Here is a 27864-nt window from a genome sequence, read left to right on the forward strand (position 1 = left end):
ATTAAACACACACACACACACACACACACACACTTTCCTATTAGGTAGGTACCTTTGGCTCAAAACTGTTACTAAATTCTGTATACCCAGATGACTTGAAAAAAAGTGTTCCATACACAAAATATAGTGCCCTATTAGGTAGATGCAGCATAAGGAAGTGAGTTTTGCTAACATCTACAGGATCTCATACTATTACGCTTTCAACATATAACATAGCATAGCTTTGATATAACATAGAATTAACTCTTGGCCACATTATAAATAAATAAACAAACAAACAAATAAAACAATTTCTAGATTCTCAAACTAGCCTGAGTATAATCTAGATAGTGATAATACTACTAAGTGTTACTTAGACATGCAGAATTGGAGGAAGCAGGAGTTAATATATAACTGTTGGTCACTGTGGCTTTAAAAATAAGAAATATGGGGGCCAGTCTGTGGCAAGGGGGTAAGGTGGCCAGATCCCAGATGGCTGACTGAGTGGTTCAAGCTCCAGATCTGGCTGCCTGAGAAATACGCCAGGTGTATATATGCGTGTGCCCAAAATCTTGAAAGGAGGGAGAAATGGAGGAGAAGGGAAAAAAAAATATCTATATCTATATATATCTATATAGATATAGATATAGATATGTGTGTGTGTGTGTGTGTGTGTGTGTGTGTGTGTGCAGTTTTACCTTGTCCTTTCTGTTACAAAGTGAGCAGTCAACTAAGGCTCCTTCTTTAATCTCTCCAGAAAATCCAGAAGACATACTGTTGTACTTTATGATTCACACGCAGTAGGCTACAGAGTTTACCTAACATGTCTTTCAGGTTTTACTGCTTTTCTATCTCTTGGCTATGTATATACATTTTAGAAATGTCATTGATGAAATTTTTCAAGCCCATCAAATGAACAGTTCATCAGAGGTTCAAGCAGAGAGGTGTTAATAAAAGGTAGAAGCAGTGACAACTCAGTATTGCCTCATTTTATGAACTATGCATCCTGGCAAAGTTGACTATATATCAAGTATGTATCTGCAAAGTGAATCACATTTTACCCATAATAAAAATCGGAGCTGGGTGCCTCAGCTGAAAATCCCAAGATATTCTGTTAAAAATTTTAAAATAATAATTAGTCAGTAAAGCTAGTATGCAGCAGACGAACCGGATACTAAGGGACGTCAACCTGATAAAGTCCCAGGATTCTCATTCCCCTCATTACTTTAAGAACTTCCCAGATTTTGAACTAGCATCAGAACTTATCACCTGGCCTAGTATCTATTTGCTCCCTCTCTAAATGCTTTCCAAACCTTAGCTCCCTTCCTTCTCGTTATCGCTGGGCATGTATATTGAATCAGCAAGACTGGCATTTCACATTTTGTCACTATGTGCTCTTCTCTAGTGCATGGTGAACAGTGATTTTAAAAGGCCTTTAATTTAAAGCTGCAACAATCACAACCACTTTTGGTTGTTTTAAATGGCTTATAAGTCTTTATATTTAGCCAAGACTTTCTGTTAATATGTTCATATGTTTCCTAATTTCAAGAATATTTTTCACAGTTGCTCAACATATACATTTCAGTTTTTTTTTTTAATTTTTACTTTTTAAAAATTTATTTTAGGTTTTACTATAGTGCCTGTGCCAGAGACAGAGAGAGAGAGAGAGAGAGAGAGAGAAAGTGAAAAAATCAACTCCCATGTCCCATGGGGGACAGCCACACCACAATCCCTCCTCCTCAAATGTCCTCCTGGGATTTTGGGCACATACATACCCCCAGTAAGATTTTTAAGCTGCCAGGTCCAGGAGTCAAACTGTGAAGTGGGCCATGTGGGATCCAACACTCTAACCTCCATGACACCTGATGGCCTCCATTTCAGTTCTTCTGGCAAACTTCTTTATATTTCCCAATTGTGAACCGTTTAATAGCACTATTCATTCATCCCTTTTTAAGATTATTTTATTTAACTTTATTTATTTATTATTTTAATTTGGTCAGAGAGGGACAGATAGAGAGAGTGTGAGAGAGAAAGTAAACCACAACACCACCTGCTGGCACCAAGCACTATTCATTCATCCTTAATTCAACAAATATTTATAGATCACCCACTGTGGGCCAGGCATTATTCTAAGGTGCTAAGGAACAAACAATGAATAAAACAGAAGTATCCCTGCCCTCAAGAAGTTAGTTATGCTATAGGGAGACAGACAGTAATAAAGATAATTAAATAAAATGAGGAGGACTTCAAAAAAGTTCATGGAAAAATGAAATCACTATACACGTTTATTTTGGTACCAAAAAACTTTGAAATCTAGCATATTTTTCCTGGTATACATTGTCCTTGAGTGTCTTGAAGACCCCTATATATATAGTACATTAGGTGGTATGTTACGTGCTAAAAAGAAAAATAAAGCAGGGAAGCCAAATGAGAAATACTGAAGGTGGGGTACAAGCTTGGACATTTTATAAATTTATTTTGACAACACCATCAAAAATATTGGTTTCATTTTTTTCTTTTAAGAATTATTTATTTGGGGCCAGCAAGTGGCATGGTGGTTGGGGGCACTGGACTCCCACATGGCTGACCATGGTTTGAGTCCTGGACCTGGCAGCTTGCTTTCTCACTTTCCCTCTCTCTCTGTGTCTCGCTCTGTCCCATTCTGGTCAAATTAAAATAAATAAATAAATAAATAAAAGTTAAATAACATAATTCTTAAAAAAAATAGAATTATTTATTTAATTCTCATTTATTATCCTTATTTTTTTAATTTGACCAGAGACAAAGAGAGAGAGGGACGTGAGAAAGCAAGTTGCCAGATCAAGGACTTGAACCACAGTTCATCATGTGAGAGTCCAGCACCTTAAGCGCCATACCACCTGCTGGCCCCAAAATAATAGTTTTAATTTTTCACTTCTTTTTAAAAATTTCTGACCTCCCAAACAAATGAAAATGTGGACAAGTTCCTCTTTACAGTTACAAATACTAATGGATTATGGGAATAGTCATGACACATTTTTGCATAGAAAAATATTTAAAAATATGTCATAACTTTTCTGACAATCCAATTTATTTTTTACGAGAGATTTTTTTTGCTATAGGGCACATGCATTCACCAGAGAGAGAGACAGACAGACAGACAGACAGTGAGACAGGGTGTAAGAAACACTCCTCGCCCGGGGGTGGGGGGGTGTGTGGCCACACAGCAATCTCTTTTCCTCCGTTTTCCTCTTGGGATCTTGGGCAGGCACGCACACATGCCTGGTGTGAGTTTTAAGTCACAGAGTCTGGTACTTGAACTATATGATCGACCACGTGGGAGTCCAGCGACCTAACCATTACACCATCAGCTGGTCTCGTCCCAATATTTTAACATACAACAGCTATCGCTTTAATGTCTAAGGGCAAGTAGGTTGGCTCTGTGGTCTAGTGGTTAAGGCAGCCAGATCCTACATTGCCAACCATGGTTCAAATCCCAGAACTAGCAGCTTGAAAAGCATCCTAGGTACATGCATGCATTCCAAATCCTGACAGGATGGAGAAAAGGAGAAGAGACTGTGTCATTGCCATATCCCATTGGGAAGTGCTTTCCCTCTCTCCCCCTCCCTTTCGCTCACTCTGGCACACTCACGTGCCCTCAGGCAATTGGAAAAAAATGTCTAAAGGTATGGTGAACTGAAGTAGCCTAATGACAATGTGTACTGCAATCATAGTGTTGCTCTGGCAATTTTCACAGGAACTAGACATAATACACCTATCTGGTAAGAGTCTGCTATCTACCTAATTTGTACTAGTAAATTGGACCATCACACTGACCAATTTTTCTTTTTTTTTTTTGTTTCACTTTGCTTGAGGGTGCATGTGCTCACCAAAGAGATAAAGAGACAGAGAGAGGGAAGGTAGAAAGCATTCCCCCCAAAAAAAGAAATGGTAGTACTGTAATCCTTTCTCCTCCATCTCTGCCTCCTTTCAGATCCAGAACTCCAATTGCATGGTTGGGTTATGAGGGGATGTGATACATGTATGTCTTAACCATCAGGCCATGGGGTCAGTCCTCGTACTGACTGATTTTAATGTGCTTTTAAAAAGCTATGACTGCATGCTGATAAGCTGTTCCATGTTAAAACAATAAACCACCTATCCAAAACAATCCTGATACCATCTCCCTCCCCCCAGCTTCTTCAAACACATCTAATCCAGCATAATTGGCTTAAATATAGTTATCAGAATTTTATCAAAATGTATACATAATATCTACTACCTGAAACTTAGATAAATACAATCTGTGATATTCTACTTTAAGGAGATAATTCTAATCTCTTTCCCATCTAATCTTTTTTTTTTTAAGAGAGATTTTTGCTGCAAGGCGTGTGTCCACTAAAGAGACAGAGACAGAGACAGAAAGTGAGAAATCACTCCCCAGGGGGAATGGCCACATCACAGTACAGGCCCTTTTCCCCTAATCGCCTCTTGGGATTTTGCGCACGCACACACACATGCCCAGCCTGAGTTTCAAGTTGTTGGGTCTGGGTCTTGAACTGCAGTAGACTATGTCGGAGTCCAGCGATATAACCGCTATGCCATCTGCTAGTCCCATCATTCAGTCTTTTAACAAAACTTCTACAAAATATTCTACCTAGTTGTTTGGATTTTAACCTCATTAGCAATTCTTATAAGTAAAATTTGAAGTGAAAACCTTGGCGGGAAGGAGGCTGGCCTGTAGGGTGAGGGCCGTGGTGGGAACATAAAAGTAATGCTCTAGTCCGGACTTCTCCAGCTTGCTGAGTGTCACCAATGAAGCACTGAACCTTGCTAAAATACTTCCCTGACAGACCATGAGTGGTGGTGTCTCATAAATCTTGAAAAGTCAAAATGTCATGTAATCGTTTTTCACATCCAACATTAACTGTCTTAGTTTTGCTGACAGGGATGCTTTCTAGTGTAATAAATCATTCACTGAAGAAAGTTTTGAAAATAAAAAAGGAAAGAAAACTCCAAAAGTAGTAGAACAAAGGTCCATTGACAATATCAAAACAGGGGGGGCAAGGACGACACTACGAATGGAGTATCTGAATAGAGGCTGCAAAGGAAATATTTGGGGGCAGTAGTGATACCATTGTAAAGAATATAAAAATGAAATTTAAACATTTGTAAGAGCTTGCTTTAAATTTATGCAAAAATAAACATCATTGTCTATAGTGTTCATGGGTATGGGTAAAATTAGGAGAGCTATCCTGTTATAAAGCAACTCTTAGTAGAAAAACATCCTTTGTTTGCCACATTCTGGAACTTCCTCTCCCTCTCCATTCTTGAAGGGCTAGACCTGAGGGGAAAAAATCCTGAAAGAGAACAGCACACTTCATGGTAAGGTGCGTGACAGCCATCTCTTGGTCTGTAGGGTCCCGAAATTCAGCTCCATTTCACATTCAGAGAGCCTCAACATGGCCCAGTCCAGATATTCACCTCTTTAATATTTTTCAGCCTAGAGAGGGATGCATTGCTCTCATCAGCCAAAAGAATTTCCTTCTTAAAAAATTCTCACAAAGACCAAAAGTGGTCCTAGGTACCACAAAATAATGCCTGAGACATCTATTGGTGTCATTATAATCGCTATCATATGTGTTATTTGTTTTCAGTTCCCTTTTCTTTTACTATCCTTTGCTATTTCCCTCTACCCATCCTCTAGGCCTGCACCGATTCTGTTTGTCTGCAGATGGTGGCACTCAGAATTGGGTTTGCGGACTCCAATTAATGACAACAGCAGGATGTGTGTAGCTACATATAGCTTACCACTAAAACTGTGCTGGGCATTTTGATAAATGTTTTACAAATATGATCCACACAAAATCCCATGACATAGGAAGTATTTTATCTCTCTCTCTTTTTTTTTTTTGAGGGAAAGATACTTTTGCTACAGAGTGCATGAACTTACCAGAGAAAGACAGAGAGACAGAAAGCAAGAAATCAACCCCCCTCCCCCGGGGATGGACACACCCCAATTTCTTCTCCTCCATTCTCTTGTCAGGATTTTAGGCAAGCACACACAAGCACCCAAACTTACACGCATTAAGTTTCAAACCACAGGGTCTGGTACTCAAACCATAGTTAACTATTTTCAAGCCTAGTGCCTCAACCACTATGCCACCTGCTGGCCCCTATCGCCATTTTAGGAATGCAAAAACAGGCCCTAATCCTGACCAAGGTCATACAGCTCACAAACCTGAAAGCAAAGATTTGAAACGTGGGTATCCATTTTATTCCAAAGAATATTATTCTTGGGACCAGCAGTTGGGGTAATGGCTATGTTGCTGAACTCCCATGTAGTCAACTGTGGTTCGAGTCCCAGACCTGGTGGATTAAACTCACATGGGCACATGTGTGTGCATGCCCAAGATTCGGAGAGGAGAATGGAGGAGAAAGGATTGCAGCATGGCCATCCCCTGGGGGGGGTGTGTGTGATTTCTCGCTTTCTGTCTGTCTCTCTGTCTTTCTGGTGAGCGCACTCACCCCTATAGCAAAAACCTTTCCAAAAGAAAAAAGAAAAAAAAAAATCATACAGATCAGATACCACTCGTGTGATCTGGTGAGTTAATTCCACTTGAGTTTCCTTAAATAGAATAACGATATCAAATAAGTATGTGTTGTATTAAATGAAGTACCACACATAAAAATTGTCTAGCACAATTGTTGCGGGACAGCGTGATCAACAATTGCTAGGGTCAGTCCTGTTCTTCTACCTAATTGGCCATTATAGAGGCAGCCACGAAAACATAACACCAAGGACACGCAAAAAATTAAGATTATCAAGCGCAACATTCATGTAGGCTTGCTCAGTCGCATAAATGTTTTGGCACTGGGAAAGGACCGCAAACGTACTTCCTCCACGCCTCTAGGGTAGTGAGTCCGAAACACTAGACAGAATTCCGAAGCTAAATCAGGAAGCGAAGCCTCTAGGACAGGCCTCCCAACCTCTCAGCTTTGCTAAGAAATTAAAGGGTAACCTTTTCCAGCCCCACCTGGCAGTGTCTCCTTGGCTGCTATGAAGCGCGCCGGGTTCCATAGGCAATCACTTAACCCTGAGCGTGGTGTGGTGACCCTGACCGTCTCCCCACTTGATGCGTAGGCGATTTCGGAGCAGGTCTATTTATTTTAGACCCCTAGCTCGACCTTCCCTGTCCCCAGGAAGACAGGAGGAGCTGCACACCGCTCACCCAGGTGCACGACCGCCAAGCCTGGGCAACGCCTTGCGGCCCAGACCCGGAGCCCCAAGTCCGGGCTCCTCCAGGCGGCGCTGGTCATTCCTCGGCCTCCCCAGGCAGCCGATCTTGCAGAAAGCGACTCCCCCAGCGCCAGGCCAATCCCGGGCTGCGCGAACTGCAGAGTGCACTTCCAGCCCCAGGGCGGAGCGGCCCGGCTGCACGGAGCCTGCGGGCCCCGATTCTCCAGGCCGGGTCTCTCCTCTTCCTCCGCGGAATCATTGATGGAGGGGCCCCACCACGCCCTCCGCAGAAGGGGGAGAGGCCCGCACTCACGTGCTGATCCTGGGAGTGGAAGTCCGTGAGAGTGAAGACTGGGCCAGCAGCGTTCCTCGGTCCGCGGTGCTGCCCGGGATTCACAGGAACCTTGAGCAGGACAGGCACAGGGGGGCGGGGCGGGGCCCTGGGGTGGGGCTAAAGAGCGCCCCGCCCATCCGGGCCACAGCTTCCCTGGCAGATGTGCTCCTGGTCCTGGCCCATGGGCTAGGGCTTCAAGGCGACACCGGGAATCATTCGCCTAAGGAAAACACGAAGTTAAAGTTTTGCTGTACCAAAATAAGTTTCTGAAGGATGAAAAGAACTAAATGATTTGAGAAAATGTGTACTATATCTGAACCCGAGGAAAACTCTCAACGTGAAAATAGCAAAATACTTAGTCCTTAACCATCCGCATTTGCAGCATATTCAGTGTGTACACTATCGGGCTCATTTTACACCCTTTATTTCCTTTGATACAACAATTTTGTGATATATTTAGTGCGTTAGCCTCATTTCGCACATGAGAAAACTATGACTGAGGAACGTGAGATTTGGTAGCTAAGCAATTGGTCTATTTGTCCAAAAATAATCACAGATTCTGCTAAATAAACGGAATTCAAAGTTCCTGGCTTGATACTACCTCAATGCTGCCTGCAACTAAACAAACCACTATGGAAAATATTGCTATATTTAAATACTTGAAAATTTAAAACTTCTTCTCAAGGAAACAAGGACAAAACCAACAGATCAACACATTGGGAAAAAATTTGTCACAAACCTGACAAAGGATAATTATATTAAGTTAATTTAAGTTAATAAAGGGAAAAAAAGAAAAACACCCTGTAGAAAAATGGGCAAATACAGATTTTTAAGTTATGGAAGAAATAGAAAGTGAAATACATGAACAAATGTAGACATTCCTAAGTAATTACTTTTAATCTACACGTTGTAAACTAAACATTTACAAAATCAGGTATGTGTAAGTAAGGATTCATTTATTTATTCAAAAATACATCCTGAGTGGACTATGTGCCCAACATTGTTCTGGATTTGTGAAATATCAGTAAGCAAGACAGACAGGAGCTTCTATACTGAAAAAGATACAAGTAATAAGTTACTAAAAAAAAAAAAAGAAAGAAATTATGGGGTCAGCAAATGGTGTGGTGATTAAGGATCTGGATTCCCACATGGTTGACCACAGTTTGAGCCTAGACCCAGGGGCTTCAAAAATTGCACTGAGTGTGTGTGCATGTGTGCTCAGAATCCCAAGAGGAGAATGGAGGAGAAAGGATTGTGGCATGGCCATTCCACATGACAGGTGATTTCTCACTTTCTCTCTCACTGTCTCTCTCTGGCGAGCACACACACACTATGGCAAAACCTTAAAAAAAACAAAACAACAACAAAGATACTTTACACAGTCAAAAAACGCTGTGAGGAAAGCAATACAGGATGATGTGATACAGAGGGACTTGAGGATAATGGGAACTTATTTAGCCAGGGAACTGGGAAGGCCTTCAAAGGTGGGGACATTTTGTTTGAGACCTGAAAAATAAGAAGGACAAATGATGCAAAGATCTGAGACCACAGGAATGATAGCAAGGGCATAAGCAAGAACAAACTTAGCAAATTGCAAACACAGAAACAAGGCCTTTTAGGCTGGACTATAGTGACTACAGTGGGGAGATGAGAGAAGTGTTTTCTGTTTTCACTAAAGGTGGTTGGTTCTGTTTTATTCTGTTTTCAAATTTAAATAAAGGTTCACAAGTACCACTAATTTAGCTGCAAGTTTTGATACTATCCATACCAAAACTTCAAAACTTCTGTCTTTACTAAAATAGGGAGAGAGTAGAGACGAGGGGATAGTTTTGTATTTTTAGTATATAAAAAGCAGTCTATCACTTGAATATATAATGCCATAGCTATTCAATGTACTTATTAATTTTCCTCAACTAGAGTCTCATATTCCATTTGACTGTTGCTCTTATTGATTTACACATTAATTCAACATTTCTTGAATGCATATTATATAACAAGCATAACAAAGTTCTAGAAATTTTTAAAAAGTACAGAATTCAACATCTGGAGGAGCGTTAAGTATGTTAAAATCAATAAGATATTCACAAAATACTCCCCTACGTGTTCTATCTAAGAAATTGTTCCTTCTTACTCTTTTGCTTTTTGATTTTTATGTTACCAGTTTTTATATAGTGGAGTACGCCAGGACTTAGTTTCTACGCTTTCCTGTATTTTTAAAAATTTGTGATAAAGCATGTCCATACATGAGAGAGAGAGAGACAGAGAGATAGAGAGATTGAAGCACTCTCCACTGGATCGTCACCCCATGATCCCCTTCTTCCAGTCCTTCGGCCCTTTGGACCTTGGACTTGTGCCAGTGTCTGATGTGTTTCAGTGTGACTGGGCAGGGGATTCAAACCATGATTGTCATGTGAGATCCAGCTTCTCTTGAGCTACGCATTACCACTGCACCATAGAGCTGGCTCCAGACCTTTTTTTTCTTGTTTTCACTCACATCCTAGTTACCTCATCTCATCTAGCAGTTTTGAATTATATCTTTATCTTTAAGGCTACCCAACTTCCTTCCATACTTTTCCTCTGAAACGCCAAATTCCAACTGCCTACTCTATACTTGAATGTTGTATTAGTTGTCAGTTGCTCTGTGACAGATTGTACCAAATTTAGGAGTTTAAAATAAGAATTCCCAGTGATTACCTCTCATAGCTTCTGTGGTTCAGGAATTTAGGAGTGGTTTCGCTGGGTGGTTCTGCCTCATCACCTCTCATGATGTTATACTGCCAGGGCTGTGGGCATTCAATGGCTTGACAGGGGCTGAAGACCCACATCTAAGGTGGTACACTCATGTGGCTAGTGGAGTTCCTCTCCATGGGGGCTTCTCCACAGGGCAGCCTGAGTGTCTTCATAACAGGGCTGTGGGCTCTTTTCAAGAAAAATAATCCAAGAGACCAAGGCACAAGCTGAAATGACTTTTTTGGCTTGGCGTCTGATGTCACACATCTTTACTTCTACTGTATTCTACTGGTCAAACAGACCTGCCTTGATTTAAGGTGGGAGAGAATTTTACAAAGAGTAAACCCAGAAGGTAAAGATCATTGGGAGCCATTTTAGAGGCTGGTTACATTTGTCTAATACACATTTGAAAACTATCATACAGAAATACAACTTTCTGATCCTCTTCCCTAAAATTGTTCCTCCCACATGCTTCTCTACCTCGAATAATGACAAAATATTACTCAATTGTTGGGGTAAAACACTTGGAGTCACCTTTGACTCTACTTTTGCCTCCTGACCCCCATCTGGTATGGTCTGCCAGCTAATCCTGTCACCTTTATCAAAATACTAGGTTGTCACTAAAGTCATGATGTATCAAAAATGCATCATGACTTCTCAGACAACTCAATATATCCAGACTCTGGCCACTCATATCTTCCAGCCTAGTTTAAACTAACACTGTTTCTTTCTAGATCACTGTAATAACTTAGCAACTGATCCTCTTTAGTCAGTTCTCAAAACAGTTAGAAGGACCCAATTAAAACATAAATTAGGGTGGGCTGGCTGGTGGCATGGTGGTTAAGGAACTGGCTGACTGTGGTTCGAATCCTGGACCTGGCAATTCCTTTCTCACTTTCTCTTGCTCTCTCTGTTCAAAATTTAAAAATAATAAATAAAATTAAATAATTCCCGGGGCCAGCAGTTGGCGTAATGGCTATATCGTTGGACTCCCATGTAATCAACAGCAGTTCGAGTCCAATACTCGGTGGCTTAAACTCACGCTGGGCACATGTGTGTGCGTGGCCAAGATCCTGAGAGGAGAATGGAGGAGAAGGGATTGGAGTGACTTCTCCTTTCTGTCTGTTTCTTTCTGGCTAGCACATGCTCCCTATAGCAAAAACCTCTCAAAAAAATAAATAAAATAAAAATTTTAAAATTCCACTGAAAAATTCCATGTTGTTTATTTGAAATTCAAATATAACTCTGCTCCCTCAGTCTTTCATATTTTAGACAGCTGCGCTTCACTTTCTTGTGGGACTTTTCTCTGGGTTCTCCCTTTTCTAAATCTCTCTTCCAAGGGCGTGGTGGCGCCCGCCCTATGGTAAATCTCTCTTCCAGTTTTTCCATCCTTCCTTATGTGGAGCCGTTTTTCTTCCAAATCTAATGCATTACAATAGATCCTGTTAATACTCAAAGACCATCCTCAAGAAACATACCCTCTAGTAGCAGAGCATGACATATCTTAAAAAAAAAAAAAAAAAAAAAAAAAAAAAAAAAAAAATAAACCCCCAAAAATGAACAATGCCACCATGAAAGATGCCTGCAGAGGTGAAGCAGTAAGAGCCACTGACCTGAACAGAGGCCTCTCTGCCCCAGTTCGCTGAGCGCAGGCGCAGAAAACCCGCCTAACTCCGATCAAGGACTACACTTCCAGCCCTGCAGCCCGTGGACCGGAAGCCATGGGGCGGAAGAGGCGGGGCCTTGAGGGGACGGGCCGCTGTCCTCTTAGGAAGGACCGAGGGGCTTGCTGCCCCGCCCCTCGCCGTTGCAGACCGAAGCGTCAAGTGTCAAGTGCCAGAGTTGCAGGTTATGGCGCTGGTCGTGCGACTGTCGCGCTTCCTTCCTTTGGGACGTGGAGCCGCTGCAGGGCTTCGGCTCCTGTGGGTGACTTCGCGCAGCCTCGGGCGTCGCGGCTTCCGGCCCTTCCGCAGCTCCGAGGTACCTTCACAGTTCTGCTCCCGCTCCCTCGCGTACCGAGGGACTCCCAACGTCCCACGGCCGGCGACTGAGCTGCCCGCCTGCCTGTGGGACAGTGTGCGGAGGAAGGAGCGCGGCCGGGGTGAGGAGCGCAGCCCCTGACCGTGAGGATCGGTTCTTCCCATTGTGCAAGCTCCCTCTCCTCTCTGCAAACAGGGCTGAGAGAGAAGTGGGGTACGTGCCCCCGAGAAGCTTGCCTCCTGCCCGCCAGGCCTGTGTGAATATTTGAAGAACTGAAGGGAGAAAAGAACCTCGCTGGCAATAATTGTCACTGTCAGAGGGGCCAGAGTAACAGTGCTCCGCGGCCATCTCTCTCTGTCAGACTGAAGTTAGAGATTTCCTACTGTTCAGGTTTTAAAAATATGTACATTTCTGTGTTTGTTTTATCTACGCAATGTTAAGGTAGGATGTTTGATTGTCACAATTCTGGCATTTCTGCAAGAGGCTTTTGTAAAGTACGAATTTATTTTGATGCAAAAAAAAAGTGAAGCCATGTATATTTTTTTCATAATATGCAGTTTTCATGAACTTTTTGAAGACCGCTCATATTAAACTTCCCTGGCCTTTGTCTTTGAAGTGAGGTTGTGGAGTGGCAGTGCACATTGGTGTATATGATATTTCACTTGCACTGTCAGGTGTTCCATTATTTTAAACTTTGAAATATAAGTTTAACTGTCTTCTCAGTTAAACTTAGAATTATTGTGGGACAGAGGGGCAATTTAGACAGAGTGCTGAGGAGTACTAAATATGGAACTAATTAGCCTTAAGTTTCCAAATTAGAAAATTAATGAATTTAAAGTCCTATTTTAATGGGTTGGTCATAGTTCAACTATATAGGAAGATAGCTAATGTCATTGAAGTTTACTATAGATATATGCAGACACTGTGTTAACTATTTCCTCACTTAATCTTTTCATAAGAATTATTTATGGGACCAGCAGTTAGCGCAATAGCCATGTCACTTGATTCCCATGTAGTGGACCACGGCTTGAGTCCCGGACCTGGTGGCTTAAACTCACGCCGGGTACATGTGCATGAGTGCCCAAGATCCCAAGAGGAGAATGGAGGAGAAGGGATTGCAGCATGGCCATCCCCCCTGAGGGGTGATTTCTTGCTTTCTGTCTCTCTGTCTCTGGTGAGTGCATGTGCCTTAGAGCAAAAACCTCTCCCCCCCCAAAAAAAAATTATTATTATTTAAATTTAATTTCAAAAGGGGAAACTAAGGTTAAATAACATGTTCTCATGTCACATAGCTAGAAAAATGCTGTATTTGAGGACCAGCAAGATGACGTGGTGGTTAAGGCAGCTAGATCTCACATGTCTGACTCCGTAATTCAAGTCTCACACCAGAGACTAACTGGTTGCCTGTGTGGGTAGGTCCAGAATCCCCTAGAGGAGAGTGGAGGAGAAAGGAGTCATCCCTCTGCAGAGGTGCTATCTCTCTGTCTCTCTCTGGTGAGCACACCTGCCCAGTAGCAAATCAAGAAAGAAGGAAAGGAAGAGAGAAAAATGTATTTGATGGCAGGTAGAATATCTTCAGAGCCCATGAACTTCATATAGTTGGTATATAATAAAAACTGAAAAAGGAAGATAAAAAAGGTTAAGAAAAAAGTGAAGATTAAGGGAGAGACTAGACAGAAAAAATCTCCATTCTAAGTCAATGGGCAATGATGAAGATTCTTCTTTCAAGGTTTGTTGAATTTTCAGAGTTGGAACTAACCAGCTTATAGTTCTCTATGTCTTTTCATAGCCTTTTAAGCTTTTTTTTTTTTTTGCCTTTTTCTGTTGTACTCTATGTTAATGTGAGATCCATCGCTGCACAGTTATTCTTCAACAAATTTGCATTTAGTACTTAATATGTGTCAGGCTTTGTTCTAAGCTCTGGGATATAGCAATGAACATGAGAGTCAGAAAACCCTTTCTCATTAATCTTAACAGACAAAAAGGACAGTCTCTGTAAAATATAATGAATACCTAAGTGTGAGGAAAAGGAAAGCAAGGTTATACTTCATTTTATCTTTAGAAAAATTACTTGTATGCCAGAGGGTATGCATATAATGAGAGAGAAAGTGTAAGCATCCTTCCAATGCAGTATCATCACACCACATCTTTTTTCCCTCCAGGACTCCATTTGGTCAAGATCCTGGGGACACATGTTCCCAGCAGATTTTTTTAAGCTTCTGAGGCCAAGAATGAAAATATGCTCTCTGGCTTTTTCTGCACAGCACTTAACTATTAATTTGACCAGATAGGGACAGAGTGAAAGTGTGAGAGAGAGAGAGAGAGAAAGTGAGAAAGCAAGCCGCCAGGTCCAATACTTGAATCGTGGTCAGCAATGTGGGGGTCCAGTGCCCTTAACCACCACACCACCTACCAGCCCCTATAACTTAATCTTAGAAGTGGCATCATTTCTGTTGTGTTCTGTTTTTTAGAAGAGAGTCAATAAGGTCTACCCTACTTTGTTTGTTTGATTTTTGCCTTAGGGCACATAGTGCTTGACAGAGAGAGACAGAAAGTGAGAAATCATCCCCCAGGGGGAAATGGTCACTCCACAGTCTCTTCCACTCTAGTCTCTTCTTCCGATGTTGGGTTCTCTTCTTGGGATTTTGGTACACATGCACATGTGCCTGGTGTGATTTTCTAGCTGTTGGTTCTGGGGCTCGAGCTGAAGTTCGTCATGATATGAGTCCAGAACCTTAACCACTACACCAGCTGTTGGCCCCATCTAGCCTACTTTTTTTTAAAGGAATTATCTTATTTAATTTTATTTATATTTATTTTTAATTTGACCAGAGAGGGGCAAAGTTAAAGAGAGAGAGAAAGTAAACCACCGGGTCTGGGACTCAAACTGCGCTTGGCCATGTGGAAATGTAGCACCCTTAACCACCATGCCACCTGCCAGAGCCTCATCTAGTCTGCTTTTAAGGGGAAGTTATTACACAAAGATAGGCATATTGGGAGGGTGGGTCATGGGGCGCCATTTTAGAGGCTGCCCACAACAACCAGATTGTATAAATCTTGTACCATATATTTCTGATTTTAGTCTAAAGATTATAGGAAACTATTAAAAGTATTTGAAATAGGTAAGTTAGTTGGTCAGATTTGCATTTAAGAAAATCACTGTCTAATACTAAGATTGGATAGGCTAGAGTAGAGAAGAGATCATTGTTAAAGAATACTTAGAAGTGTGGTATTGTGAACTTTAGTGGTAGCCATGAAAATGAAAATAAGTGGATGTATTCAGAGAAAAATAAGGAATTAGAATCATGAAACCTGAAAGATAGCTTCAATGTGGGGATTGAAAAGAAAGAGTCAAGAAAGATTCTCAGCCTCTGGTTAGAGAAGCAGGATAAATGGTGGTGCTGCTCTGTTTACTGTGGTAAGATGACAAAGATTTAAGTGGCAAAGAGGGAGATGAGTTATATTTTAGACTAATTATGGTGAATTTGATCAGACAGCCAAGTTGACATGTGAAATGGATAGCTGTTTGATTAGTCTGGCATATACCTGAGCTTTGGGCAGAAGGGTAGATTCAGGAGCCTTTAGTGTATAGTTGTAAATGAAGCCATAAGAGAAATCAGAAGTATTTAGTAGGAAGACCAAAAGGCCTAGTACATATCATGAAGGAATTCTAACATTTAAGAAAAGGAACTGGCAAGGATTTGGGAAAAGCAGAAGAGACAGGGTGGTGACATGTTCCTTTTAATTAGTGATGACTTTGTACTTCTACATTCTTTCTGGCTCCAAAATTGGTATAATCAATGTGGAAAAAAACTCCCCTAAAAGGGACCAGCAGATGGTGTAGCAGTTACGTTGCTAGACTCCCACATGGCCAACTGTGGTTCGAGTCTTAGACTTTGTGGCATGAAAATCATGCCAGGTATATGTGCATGTGTGCCCAAAAACCTAAGAGGAGAGTGGAAGAGAAGGGGTTACAGTGTGGCCACCCTCCCGGGGAGTAATTTCTCACTTTCCATCTCACTGTCTCCATCTCTGTCTGTCTCTCTCCAGACAGTGCATGTGCCCTAAGGTAAAAACCTTTTAAGAAAGAGGTAAGTCCCCTAAGAGAGAACCTGCTTCTTTTGTTCAACTGTTTTTTGGATTAATTAATATATATTTTAGCTTGCTATAGGGCATGTGTGCTTGCTGGAGAGAGACAGAGAAGGAAAGTGACAAAGCACCACCCAAGAGGGATGACCATGCTATACACCCTTCTTCTGAGATTTTGACAAGGATACATGTGCTTGGCATGATTTTCAAGCCACCAGGTCCAGGACTCAGAACCACTTAGTTGTCCATGTGGGATCCAGCCATCTTAACCTCCACACCATCTGCTGACCTCTCAAAAAATATTGTTTGAGACTCATTACATGAAAGGCATTGTGCTGGGCATCAGAGGTATAAGGTGAAAAAGCATGTTCACTTTTTAAGTTCAGAAACATGATTTTCATTTACTTCTTCCAGAGATAAGCAAAGAGCTGGCTTCACATTAACCAAACAAATAAGAACCCAGCTGATAAACTACCACTTCGTTAATTTACAATAAGAAATCTGTTAGCTGTTCAGCAATGCATTTTCTCCCTCTAAGAAAGCCAGGATAATTGTTTTTAGTGCATGATATTAATAAAGTTATGGGGATTAGGCCCCATAGCCTAATGATTAAGGGAGCCAATTCCCACATGACTGACAATGGTTCAGTTCCTGGCCCTGGTAAATACTAAAAATATAACTATTACTAAGTTAACTTTACAAGAGGGCTTTAAAAAGTTCATGGCAAAGAATAATTAAAGAAGGGGTTTATTTTGGTGCAAAATTTTGAAATCCCTAATCTTTTTAGGATACATATTTTTCATGAATTTTTTTGAAGCCCTCATACTATTTTGCTGTTTATTTTCTTAATCCAGTTGTATGCACTATATTGAATATTAATACTCAAGAAAGTAAAGTATTCAGCATATTGGAATGTGTAGGATTCTCCTTTCCTACTGTAGGTATTTATCAAAAGTTTAAATATGGATCATATATGGGTTATGAGAAACAGTTGGGAATGACTCCAAAGTTTTTTGTTTTCTTTTTCATCTTGGTAACTAGAAAAATGTTTCCATTTATCATAATAGAGAAAATGGAGAAGAACAGTGGGTTTGAGGGAAATTAAAGCTCTTTTACCTGATAAAATCCAGAAGCCTATTAGATTTCATGTAGAGAGAGATGTTGAGTAGGCAGTTGGATATATACATGATTCTGAAGTTTAAAGGAGACATCTGGGCTACAAGTAGAGTGTTTTGCCATGTCAGTGGTATTTAAAGTCATGAGATGAAATGAGACCACCAAAAATGGTATAGGTAAGAGGTGTGGGGCTAAATCCACACCTGAGCAATGAGATACTGGAAATGAAGAACAAAGAAGAGCAATTACAGAGACCAAGAGAATAGTGTTCCAAAAGTGAACTTAAGAGCTTCAAGAGCACAGCAAGTAGCAGAACACAGCAAGTACTGAGGAAAGAGGCATGAAAAAGAAGAAACTTTGGGGGTTGATATATCATTATCTTGATTGTGGTGTTGACAGTCTTTGCAGATTTATGCATGTATTTTAACAAGTTGTACCTAAGTTTGTATATGCCAATTATAATTAAAGAAAGCTATTTTAAAAATTAAATATCCACTCATGATCTTTTGTTTTTGAAAAGAGGACTTGATTAGACCTGGTGATGACATGGTAGTTAAAGTAGCTGTGTCCCACATGGCTGACTGTGGGATTTAAGTCCTAGGCCTGGCTTGAGAAACACTGGGTACATGTATGTGTAAAAATCTTGAGAGGAAAATGGAGAAGGGATTGTGGTGTGGCCATTCCCTCCAGGGAGTCCTCTCTTACTGTCCCTCTCTTCTCTCTCTCTCTGATGAGTACATACTACCTATAGAAGATTATAAAAAAAAAAATAGAGGAAATGATCAGCTGTCCAATTTTTTAAAAATTTTTATAATTATTTATTTAATTTTATTTATTCATTCATTTTATTTTAATTTGACCAGAGAGAGAGAGAGACAGAGAGAGAAAGCAAGCCACCAGGTGTGGGACTTGAACCACGGTCAGCCATGTGGGAGTGTCCAGCACCTTAACCAGCATGCCACCTTCTGATCCCCTGTCTTTTAACAGGTCAAATAAAATAAGAATTCAGAGGGACCATCAGATGGCATAATGTTTTCATTGCTCTACTCCCATGTAGTTGACTGTGTTTTGACTTCCAAACTCGCAGTTTAAAACTCACGAAGGGCATGTGTGTGTGCGTGCCCAAAGTTCTGAGAGAAGAATGGAAGATAAAGGATTGCAGCGTGGCCATGTTCCCTGGTTAGGGAGTCATTTCTCATTTTCTATCTCTCTGGCGAGCACATGTGCCCTATAGCAAAAATATCTAAAAACAAATTAAAAAAAAAAAAAAAGGAATTTAGGATTGACCATAGGATGTGCCCTATGCCCTATGGCAAAACCTCTCAAAAAAAGAAAGGATTGACTATAGGATATAGCAACATCCTTGGTGACATTAATTAGGGTACCACTGGAGGAGCTGTGGGAATAAAAGTGTGATTTGTGTGAGTTCAAGAGAGAATGAGAAAGAAATCGGTGATAGTACAGACTTTTTTGAAGAGTTGCTGAAAAGAGGAGAAAGAATAAAGGGACATGTAGAGTCAAGGGGAAGCATTTTTTTTGTCTTTAAGGGAGAAATTACAGCTCACAAAAATATAGCTTGTTTATATTTAGCTGATGGGAAAGAATCAACAGAAGGGGGAAATGTGCTATATTAAAAAGAGAAAAATTGTCATAGAGCAAAGGGAGAATTGCTATGGGTTTCATGGGTCACTTTTGAAAATATCTTTACGTAAAGGCATGCACTTTTTTATGTTTAGTAGTCATTGTATTTCATATTCTTCATCTTTTCTATCCATAAAGTAGATATTTATTATGTATTAATGTCTCATTTTATTTCACAATTTGTAATATCCATACATCCACAAAATGTGGATTTTCCAATCCAGCACTTATCAGCATAACTGATTTTTAGATGAGCCACCACTCCTTGATGAAACAGTGTTCTCAATAAGTTGTACCCTACTTATTATTGTTAGTTATTCAGGGAACTTTTTGAAATCCCTGTTTGGTAGTGTGTTATTCCAAAGATCTGAATTTTAAGTCATGAGTTCTTTTAGTAGACTTAATTGTATTTATTTAGACTTGTTAAAAGTATTTCAAGAATTCTTTTTTTGTATGTATATTATAAAATACACATCACAGGATATTTATCAGCTTAATCATTTTTAAGTGTGTACTTCAGTAATGTTATTTATATTCACATTATTGTGCATTCAATCCCCAGAACTTTTTCATCTTAAAATAGTTTTACTGAATAGGTTGATTAAATAATTTTTGAGCTTCCAGGATTTTTAAGATGGATTGGTAGAAAATGGGAGTGGTAGAAAATGCAATTGTTGCTTAGGGTAACAGTACCTTCAAACATTTCAGTTTGGTAACTCTGACCATAATTATTTCCACAGGGGGTAAGAAACCCAGGAACTTTCAGAAGAAGCCTTTTATTCTCAGCCTTGTCTTATTTGGGTTTTGAAACTTATCAAGTCATTTCTCAGGCCTCTGTGGTCTATGCCACATCAAAAGGTAAGCTAAAGCTAAACATCTGGAATATTTTGGGGTTTTTTTTTTAGTTATTTTGTTAACAACTGTCAACTATAGTGATTTTTGAACGGAAAATGAAACTAACAGTGTTATCATCTAGAACATTTTCTACTTTCTTTGTCCAGAATTTTATATTTATGTACATGTGTATATAAAATTTCTAGAAACTAGGGCTCCTTCAGCGATTAAATACTCTGTTAATACTTTTACTATTTTTGTGAGACCCCTGGGGTAATAATGTATTCTACCTTTTTAAAGATTGGAAGTCGAGGGACTAGCAGTTAGCGTAATGGCTATGTCGCTGGACTCCCATGTAGTCGACCGCGGTTTGCGTCCCGGACCCGGTGGCTTAAAAAACTCATGCCGGGCGCGTGTGCGTGTGTGCCCAAGATCCCGAGAGGAGAATGGAGGAGAAGGGATTGCGGCATGACCATCCCCCCAGGGGGTGATTTCTCGCTTTCTGTCTCTATGTTTCTCGCTGTCTGGCAAGCGCATGCGCCCTATAGCAAAAAATCTCTCCAGGAAAAAAAGATTGGAAGTCGAAGGAATATACTACAGACACCATGTTTGGTCCACAAAACCTAAACTGTTTATTCTCTGGATCTTTATGAAAAAAGTTAGCCAACTTCTCCTTTATAATGAGAGAATGATTCTTATGTTTCTTGCATGCCAGGGTATTACATTCTTCTCCATATAATTAAGAAAAGGTCCTTGTGGTTTGACATTAAAAATATTTTATTTACAAACAGTGCACCTTATTTTTTTAAAAGAATTATTTTATTTATCTTTATTTGTTTATTTATTTTAATTTGACCAGAGGGAGACAGTGTGAGAAAGAGAGAGAGAGCAAGAAAGAGAGAGAGAAAGTGAGAAAGCAAGCTGCCGGTCTGGGATTCAAACCATGGTCAGCTGTGTGGGAGTTCAGTGCCCTTAACTACCACACCACCTGCCAGTCCCAAAAGTGCAGCTTATTACCAAATGTCAAGTAAGTGGTTAAAAAATGAAAAAATTCTATCAAATTTCCTGACATAATATAAATAAGTAAACATATTTTAAGACTTGTCAATTTTTTAAAAATACTAAGTTTAGGTAAACCACTTGTATATATCAATAAAGCCAAAGTTTCAGTACATTAGAGAAATACCATTTTAATTTATGTGTTATGCATTTTTCTTTTTCACATTTCTCACTTTATAATCATAAAGGAGAAGATGATTAGGAAAAGAAGCAGATTTTAAACTTTTTTTTTTGAGAGATTTTTGCTATAAGGCTGCATGCACTTGCCAGAGAGACAAAGAGAGACAGAAAGACAGAAAGTAAGAAATCACCCCTCAAAGGGGATGCCCATGTTTCAGTCCCTTCTCCTCCACTCTCTGGGGATTTTGGGCACCCACGCACACGCAACTCGTGTGAGTTTTATGCTGCCAGGTCTAGAACTTGAACCGTGATTGACTACATGAGAGTCATGTGACGTAACCATTACACCATCCGCTGGTCCCAATAGAGATTTTTGTTTTTTGTTTTTGAGATTTGATTTTGAATAGCTACATTTTTTCAGAATTACTTTACCTTTTGATTTTATTTATTATCGTTATTATTATTATTATTTAATTTGACCAGAGAGAGAGAAAGTGAGAAAGCAGGCTGCCAGATCCAGAACTCGAACTGTGCTTGGTCGTGTGGGAGTCTAGAATCTTAACCACATCACTTGCAGCCCTGACTAGATACTCTTATTAGAGTTATGGTAGAAGAAGAATTTGAGAATATCATCTAAAACTTACTGATTATTAATTTATTTACCCACAACTATCTTTACTTTTAAAAAGTAAATAATAGAGAATTCTTTTCTTCTTTCTTTTTAATGTATGATTTTCATAAAGAAGGACAAAGCAACAAAGCAGAGGACATGGAGTTGACAGTTGCTCATTGGCATATTTTCAGATACTTAGACTAATTTATCTTTCTAAAGCTTCCTGAACTTTTCACCGTAAGTTTAATTCTCACATATACTTGTGTAAAGTAGATTGGCCAATTCTTCTTTTTTTCTTTTTTTTCTTTTTTTTTTTTTTTTTGCTGTAGGGCATGTGTGCTCACCTGAAAGACAGAGAGAGAGAGAGACAGAAAAATCACTCCCCAGGGAGATGGCCATGCCACAGTCCCTTCTCCTCCATTCTCCTCTCAGGATCTTGGACACTTATGCACACACACCAGGCATATGTTTAAGCCAACAGGTCCAGGACGCAAACTTTGTTCAAGTACATGAGAGTCCCTTGATGTAGCCATTCCGCCATCTGCTGGTCCTGGTTGGCCAATTCTTAAAATCACAACATAACACTAATATTCGCGCTATAGGGCGCATGTGCTATACATGATTGCCATTTGGTACAAAAGAATATGTATGTGTTTACTGTGTTATAGAAATTCGGATTTTTTCCATCCAGTACATGCTAATTCTTTTCTTCTGACTTATATTCATTTATGTGCTATTTAAAAGAGTTGACTTCCTCCACAGCAAAAATCAAAGAATGTACACACGAAAATAATTCTAAATGTTAGTTCTAATCCTCACTAAACCTTGCCTTGACCTTGGAAGAATTTAACATTTTAATATTCCAAAGTATAACTGCCTTATATTTTAGAAATTTTTGTACATTTTTAATGCCATAGTGTATATGTACATTCATGAGAGATACAGAGAGAAAGAGAGCAAACACTACCCTAGGCCTGGTCATGATGTAATTCTTCTTCCGATTCTCTATCCTGTCAGGATCCTGGGCATGCATGTGTACCCCTGGTATGTTGGGGTCAGGATTCAAACCCCAGTTGGCCTTGTAGGATCCAGCTTCCTCTGTGTACTGCTTACTTGCTGTGCTAAGTAGAACAAGCCCCTTTCTGTATTTTGAAGCATATTTGGAATACTGACAAAGTAGTACAAAGAATACATTGTGAGTATTTATTTAGCCTGCCTTGGTTTTTCTGTATTTTGGTTCATTTGTTTATTTTTTTATTATGTGTGTGTGTATATATATACATGCGTGTATGTGTATATATATGCGCACATGTTTCACACACATATATACATGCATATATATTTTTATATATATATACACCCACACATATGTACACTTTTTCTTGGAGAGGTTTTTGCTATACGGCGCATACACTCACCAGAAAGAGAGAGAGACACAAAGCGAGAAATCACCCCCCAAGGGGATGGCCACACTACAATCCCTTCTCCTCCATTCTTCTCTCAGGATCTTGGGCATGCATGCACATGCACCCGGAGTGAGTTTAAGCCACTAGGCCACTAGGTCACCAGGTTCAGGAATCGAACCACAGTCGACTACATGGGAGTCTGGTGACGTAGCCATTATGCTAACTACTGGTCCCACACATATGTACACTTTTTTGCTGCCACATTGCCTCTTTTTTTTTTTTCTCCTATAGGGTGTGTACACTCGCTAGAGACACAGAGAGAGGGATAGTGAGCAATCACCGCCCAGGAACGATAGCCACGCCACAGTCCCTTCTCCTCTATCCTCCTCTTGAGATTTTGGGCTTGCATGCACATGCACATGCACATGCACATGGTGTGTTTTCAAGCTACCAGGTGTAGACTTGAACCTTGTCATTGGCTATGTGAGATCCAGCTGCCTTAACCTCCACACTACCTACTGCCCCCTCCCCCCACATTCCCTCTTTAAAAACTTTTTTTGTTGTTATTGTTTAAAAGAGTATTATTTTAACTTTATTGATTCCTTGGGACAGAAAGACAAAAGGGAAAACACAGGTACTCACAACAGAGTCCTCATACTCTTATCCAGCTTCAGCCCCAGCTAGCTATGATCATGGGCATGCTTGCGTGTACTTGGTATATACAATGACATCTCAAGATGCAAATCCCAAATCTTGCCATGTGGCTTATTGGCTGGCCTATTTTAAAGATTTTTCAGTGACAATAATTATATATACTTACAGGGTATAAAGTGATGTTTTGATATATGGGGAGTGATTGAATCAAGATAATTAATGTACCCATCCCCTCATTTATTTATTTTATTTATTTATTTATTTATTTTTTTGGTATTACTGACCGTGTTTTTTCCCCTCATTTATTTTTGTAGGACATAAAATTTACTGACTTAGAAGCTGTGAAATACACATCATTAGTAACTGCAGTCACAATGCTGTGCAATTATGTCAAACATTTATTTCTCCTGTTTAACTGAAACTTTGTATCCTTTGACCAACACCTCATTTCCTTCACCACCCCACCCCACCCTTTGGTAACCACTATTCTACTCTTTACCTCTATTAGTCTGACTTTTTAAATTTCTATATATAATTGGGCTCCTGATATTTGTCTTTCTGCATCTGGCATATTTCACTCAACATGTCCTTCAGGCTCATCACCATCACAAATGACAAATTTCCTTTTCTTTTTAGGTTAAATAGTATTCCATTGTATATATAACACATTTAACTTTTTTTTTTAGAGGTTTTTGTCTTAGGGTGCATGTGCTTGCTGGAGAGAAAGAGAGACAGAGACAGTGAGAGGGAAAGTGAGAAATCACCCTAGGGTGGTTGGCCATGCTGCAGTCCCTTCTCTTCCATTCTCCTCCTGGGATCTTGGGCATGAACTCACATGTGCCCAGTGTGATTTTCAAGCCACTAGGACTTGAAAATCCAGGACTCCAACCAGGGTTGATCATGAAGGAGTCCAGCAACATAATTGCTATGCCATTTGCTTGTCCCGATATAACACATATTCTTTATCTATTCATCTGTTGATAGATACTTAGGTTCATTCCATATGTTGGCTACTGTGCATAGTGTTTCAGTGAACATGGAAGTGCAGGTATCTCTTTGATACCGTGTTTTTTTTGTTTTTCTTTTTGTTTATAGTTTTTTGCTAAAGAGTGTGTAAACTTGTCAAAGAGAGACAGAAAGAGGAAGTGAAAAATCACCCCCTTGAGGGTCTGGCCATACTGCAGTCTCTTCTCTCCTCTTGGGATTTTGAGCACACACAGAAACATGCCCAGCATGATTTTCAAGCTTGGGACTTAAGCCAAGCAGTCAGCTCTGGGGGAACTAGTCCCTTAACCCCATACCACCAGGTATCCAAACATACTAATTTTAATTCCTTTGCATATATACCCAGAAGTGTGACTGCTGAATCATGTGACATTTCTATTTTTAGTTTCTCAGAAACCTCTTTACTGTTTTCCATATGACTGCTGCTTTGTTTTCATAAACACACACACACACACACACACACACACAAACTTCACTCTAATTTTGTTGGCATGTTTATAAACTTTATGAGACTATAGGCCATAGTCTGAAAAAAAATTGATAGAATATAGAAACAATTTTTTTTTTCAGAGGTTTTTGCTATAGGGTGCGTGCACTCGCCAGAGGGACAGAGACAGAGAGACAGAAAGCGAGAAATCACCCCCTAGGAGGGATGGCCACGCTGCAACACCTCTCCTCCATTCTCCTCTCAGGATCTTGGGCATGCACGCACATGTGCCCAGCGTGAGTTTAAAACAGTGGGTCCGAGACTCAAACTGCAGTCGACTACATGGGATCACCGCCCAGGAACGATAGCCACGCCACAGTCCCTTCTCCTCTATCCTCCTCTTGAGATTTTGGGCTTGCATGCACATGCACATGCACATGCACATGGTGTGTTTTCAAGCTACCAGGTGTAGACTTGAACCTTGTCATTGGCTATGTGAGATCCAGCTGCCTTAACCTCCACACTACCTACTGCCCCCTCCCCCCACATTCCCTCTTTAAAAACTTTTTTTGTTGTTATTGTTTAAAAGAGTATTATTTTAACTTTATTGATTCCTTGGGACAGAAAGACAAAAGGGAAAACACAGGTACTCACAACAGAGTCCTCATACTCTTATCCAGCTTCAGCCCCAGCTAGCTATGATCATGGGCATGCTTGCGTGTACTTGGTATATACAATGACATCTCAAGATGCAAATCCCAAATCTTGCCATGTGGCTTATTGGCTGGCCTATTTTAAAGATTTTTCAGTGACAATAATTATATATACTTACAGGGTATAAAGTGATGTTTTGATATATGGGGAGTGATTGAATCAAGATAATTAATGTACCCATCCCCTCATTTATTTATTTTATTTATTTATTTATTTATTTTTTTGGTATTACTGACCGTGTTTTTTCCCCTCATTTATTTTTGTAGGACATAAAATTTACTGACTTAGAAGCTGTGAAATACACATCATTAGTAACTGCAGTCACAATGCTGTGCAATTATGTCAAACATTTATTTCTCCTGTTTAACTGAAACTTTGTATCCTTTGACCAACACCTCATTTCCTTCACCACCCCACCCCACCCTTTGGTAACCACTATTCTACTCTTTACCTCTATTAGTCTGACTTTTTAAATTTCTATATATAATTGGGCTCCTGATATTTGTCTTTCTGCATCTGGCATATTTCACTCAACATGTCCTTCAGGCTCATCACCATCACAAATGACAAATTTCCTTTTCTTTTTAGGTTAAATAGTATTCCATTGTATATATAACACATTTAACTTTTTTTTTTAGAGGTTTTTGTCTTAGGGTGCATGTGCTTGCTGGAGAGAAAGAGAGACAGAGACAGTGAGAGGGAAAGTGAGAAATCACCCTAGGGTGGTTGGCCATGCTGCAGTCCCTTCTCTTCCATTCTCCTCCTGGGATCTTGGGCATGAACTCACATGTGCCCAGTGTGATTTTCAAGCCACTAGGACTTGAAAATCCAGGACTCCAACCAGGGTTGATCATGAAGGAGTCCAGCAACATAATTGCTATGCCATTTGCTTGTCCCGATATAACACATATTCTTTATCTATTCATCTGTTGATAGATACTTAGGTTCATTCCATATGTTGGCTACTGTGCATAGTGTTTCAGTGAACATGGAAGTGCAGGTATCTCTTTGATACCGTGTTTTTTTTGTTTTTCTTTTTGTTTATAGTTTTTTGCTAAAGAGTGTGTAAACTTGTCAAAGAGAGACAGAAAGAGGAAGTGAAAAATCACCCCCTTGAGGGTCTGGCCATACTGCAGTCTCTTCTCTCCTCTTGGGATTTTGAGCACACACAGAAACATGCCCAGCATGATTTTCAAGCTTGGGACTTAAGCCAAGCAGTCAGCTCTGGGGGAACTAGTCCCTTAACCCCATACCACCAGGTATCCAAACATACTAATTTTAATTCCTTTGCATATATACCCAGAAGTGTGACTGCTGAATCATGTGACATTTCTATTTTTAGTTTCTCAGAAACCTCTTTACTGTTTTCCATATGACTGCTGCTTTGTTTTCATAAACACACACACACACACACACACACACACAAACTTCACTCTAATTTTGTTGGCATGTTTATAAACTTTATGAGACTATAGGCCATAGTCTGAAAAAAAATTGATAGAATATAGAAACAATTTTTTTTTTCAGAGGTTTTTGCTATAGGGTGCGTGCACTCGCCAGAGGGACAGAGACAGAGAGACAGAAAGCGAGAAATCACCCCCTAGGAGGGATGGCCACGCTGCAACACCTCTCCTCCATTCTCCTCTCAGGATCTTGGGCATGCACGCACATGTGCCCAGCGTGAGTTTAAAACAGTGGGTCCGAGACTCAAACTGCAGTCGACTACATGGGAGTCCAGCAACATAGCCATTATGCCAACTGCTAGTCCCTAGAAACAGTTTTTATAACTTGGAAGTTGATCCACATGTTTCTATATAAGGACGACTTTATTAGTTGTACAAATTTTACTTCATTGTATATACCTCTCTTCTATTTATTTGTTATTTTTTTAGGGAAATATTCTTTCAATAATAATTCCACTCATGAAAACTTTTTGCTTAATTC

At 40.0% G+C, this 27864-nt stretch overlaps 2 protein-coding genes across 3 annotated transcripts in view; one reads left to right on the plus strand and one right to left on the minus strand.

The window, feature by feature from the left end:
- CPNE3 (copine 3) overlaps nucleotides 1–7655 on the minus strand; it is a 59255-nt gene extending 51600 nt beyond the window's left edge. The window contains exon 1 of the mRNA XM_027776692.1: nucleotides 7512–7655. The gene's annotated coding sequence lies outside the window, so the exon portion shown is untranslated. The remainder of the gene's footprint in view (nucleotides 1–7511) is intronic.
- A 4359-nt stretch (nucleotides 7656–12014) lies between these two features.
- The window catches only part of RMDN1 (regulator of microtubule dynamics 1), a 37930-nt gene continuing 22080 nt past the window's right edge, over nucleotides 12015–27864 (plus strand). For both annotated transcript variants that reach the window (XM_006160745.2, XM_006160746.2), the window contains exons 1-2: nucleotides 12015–12242; nucleotides 19829–19946. In XM_006160745.2, coding sequence (XP_006160807.1) covers nucleotides 12114–12242; nucleotides 19829–19946 — 247 coding nt within the window. In that variant the 5' untranslated portion in view covers nucleotides 12015–12113. The remainder of the gene's footprint in view (nucleotides 12243–19828; nucleotides 19947–27864) is intronic.

This window comes from Tupaia chinensis, unplaced genomic scaffold (genome assembly GCF_000334495.1).
Source record: "Tupaia chinensis unplaced genomic scaffold, TupChi_1.0 Scaffold000707_1, whole genome shotgun sequence".
Taxonomy (NCBI): domain Eukaryota; kingdom Metazoa; phylum Chordata; class Mammalia; order Scandentia; family Tupaiidae; genus Tupaia; species Tupaia belangeri.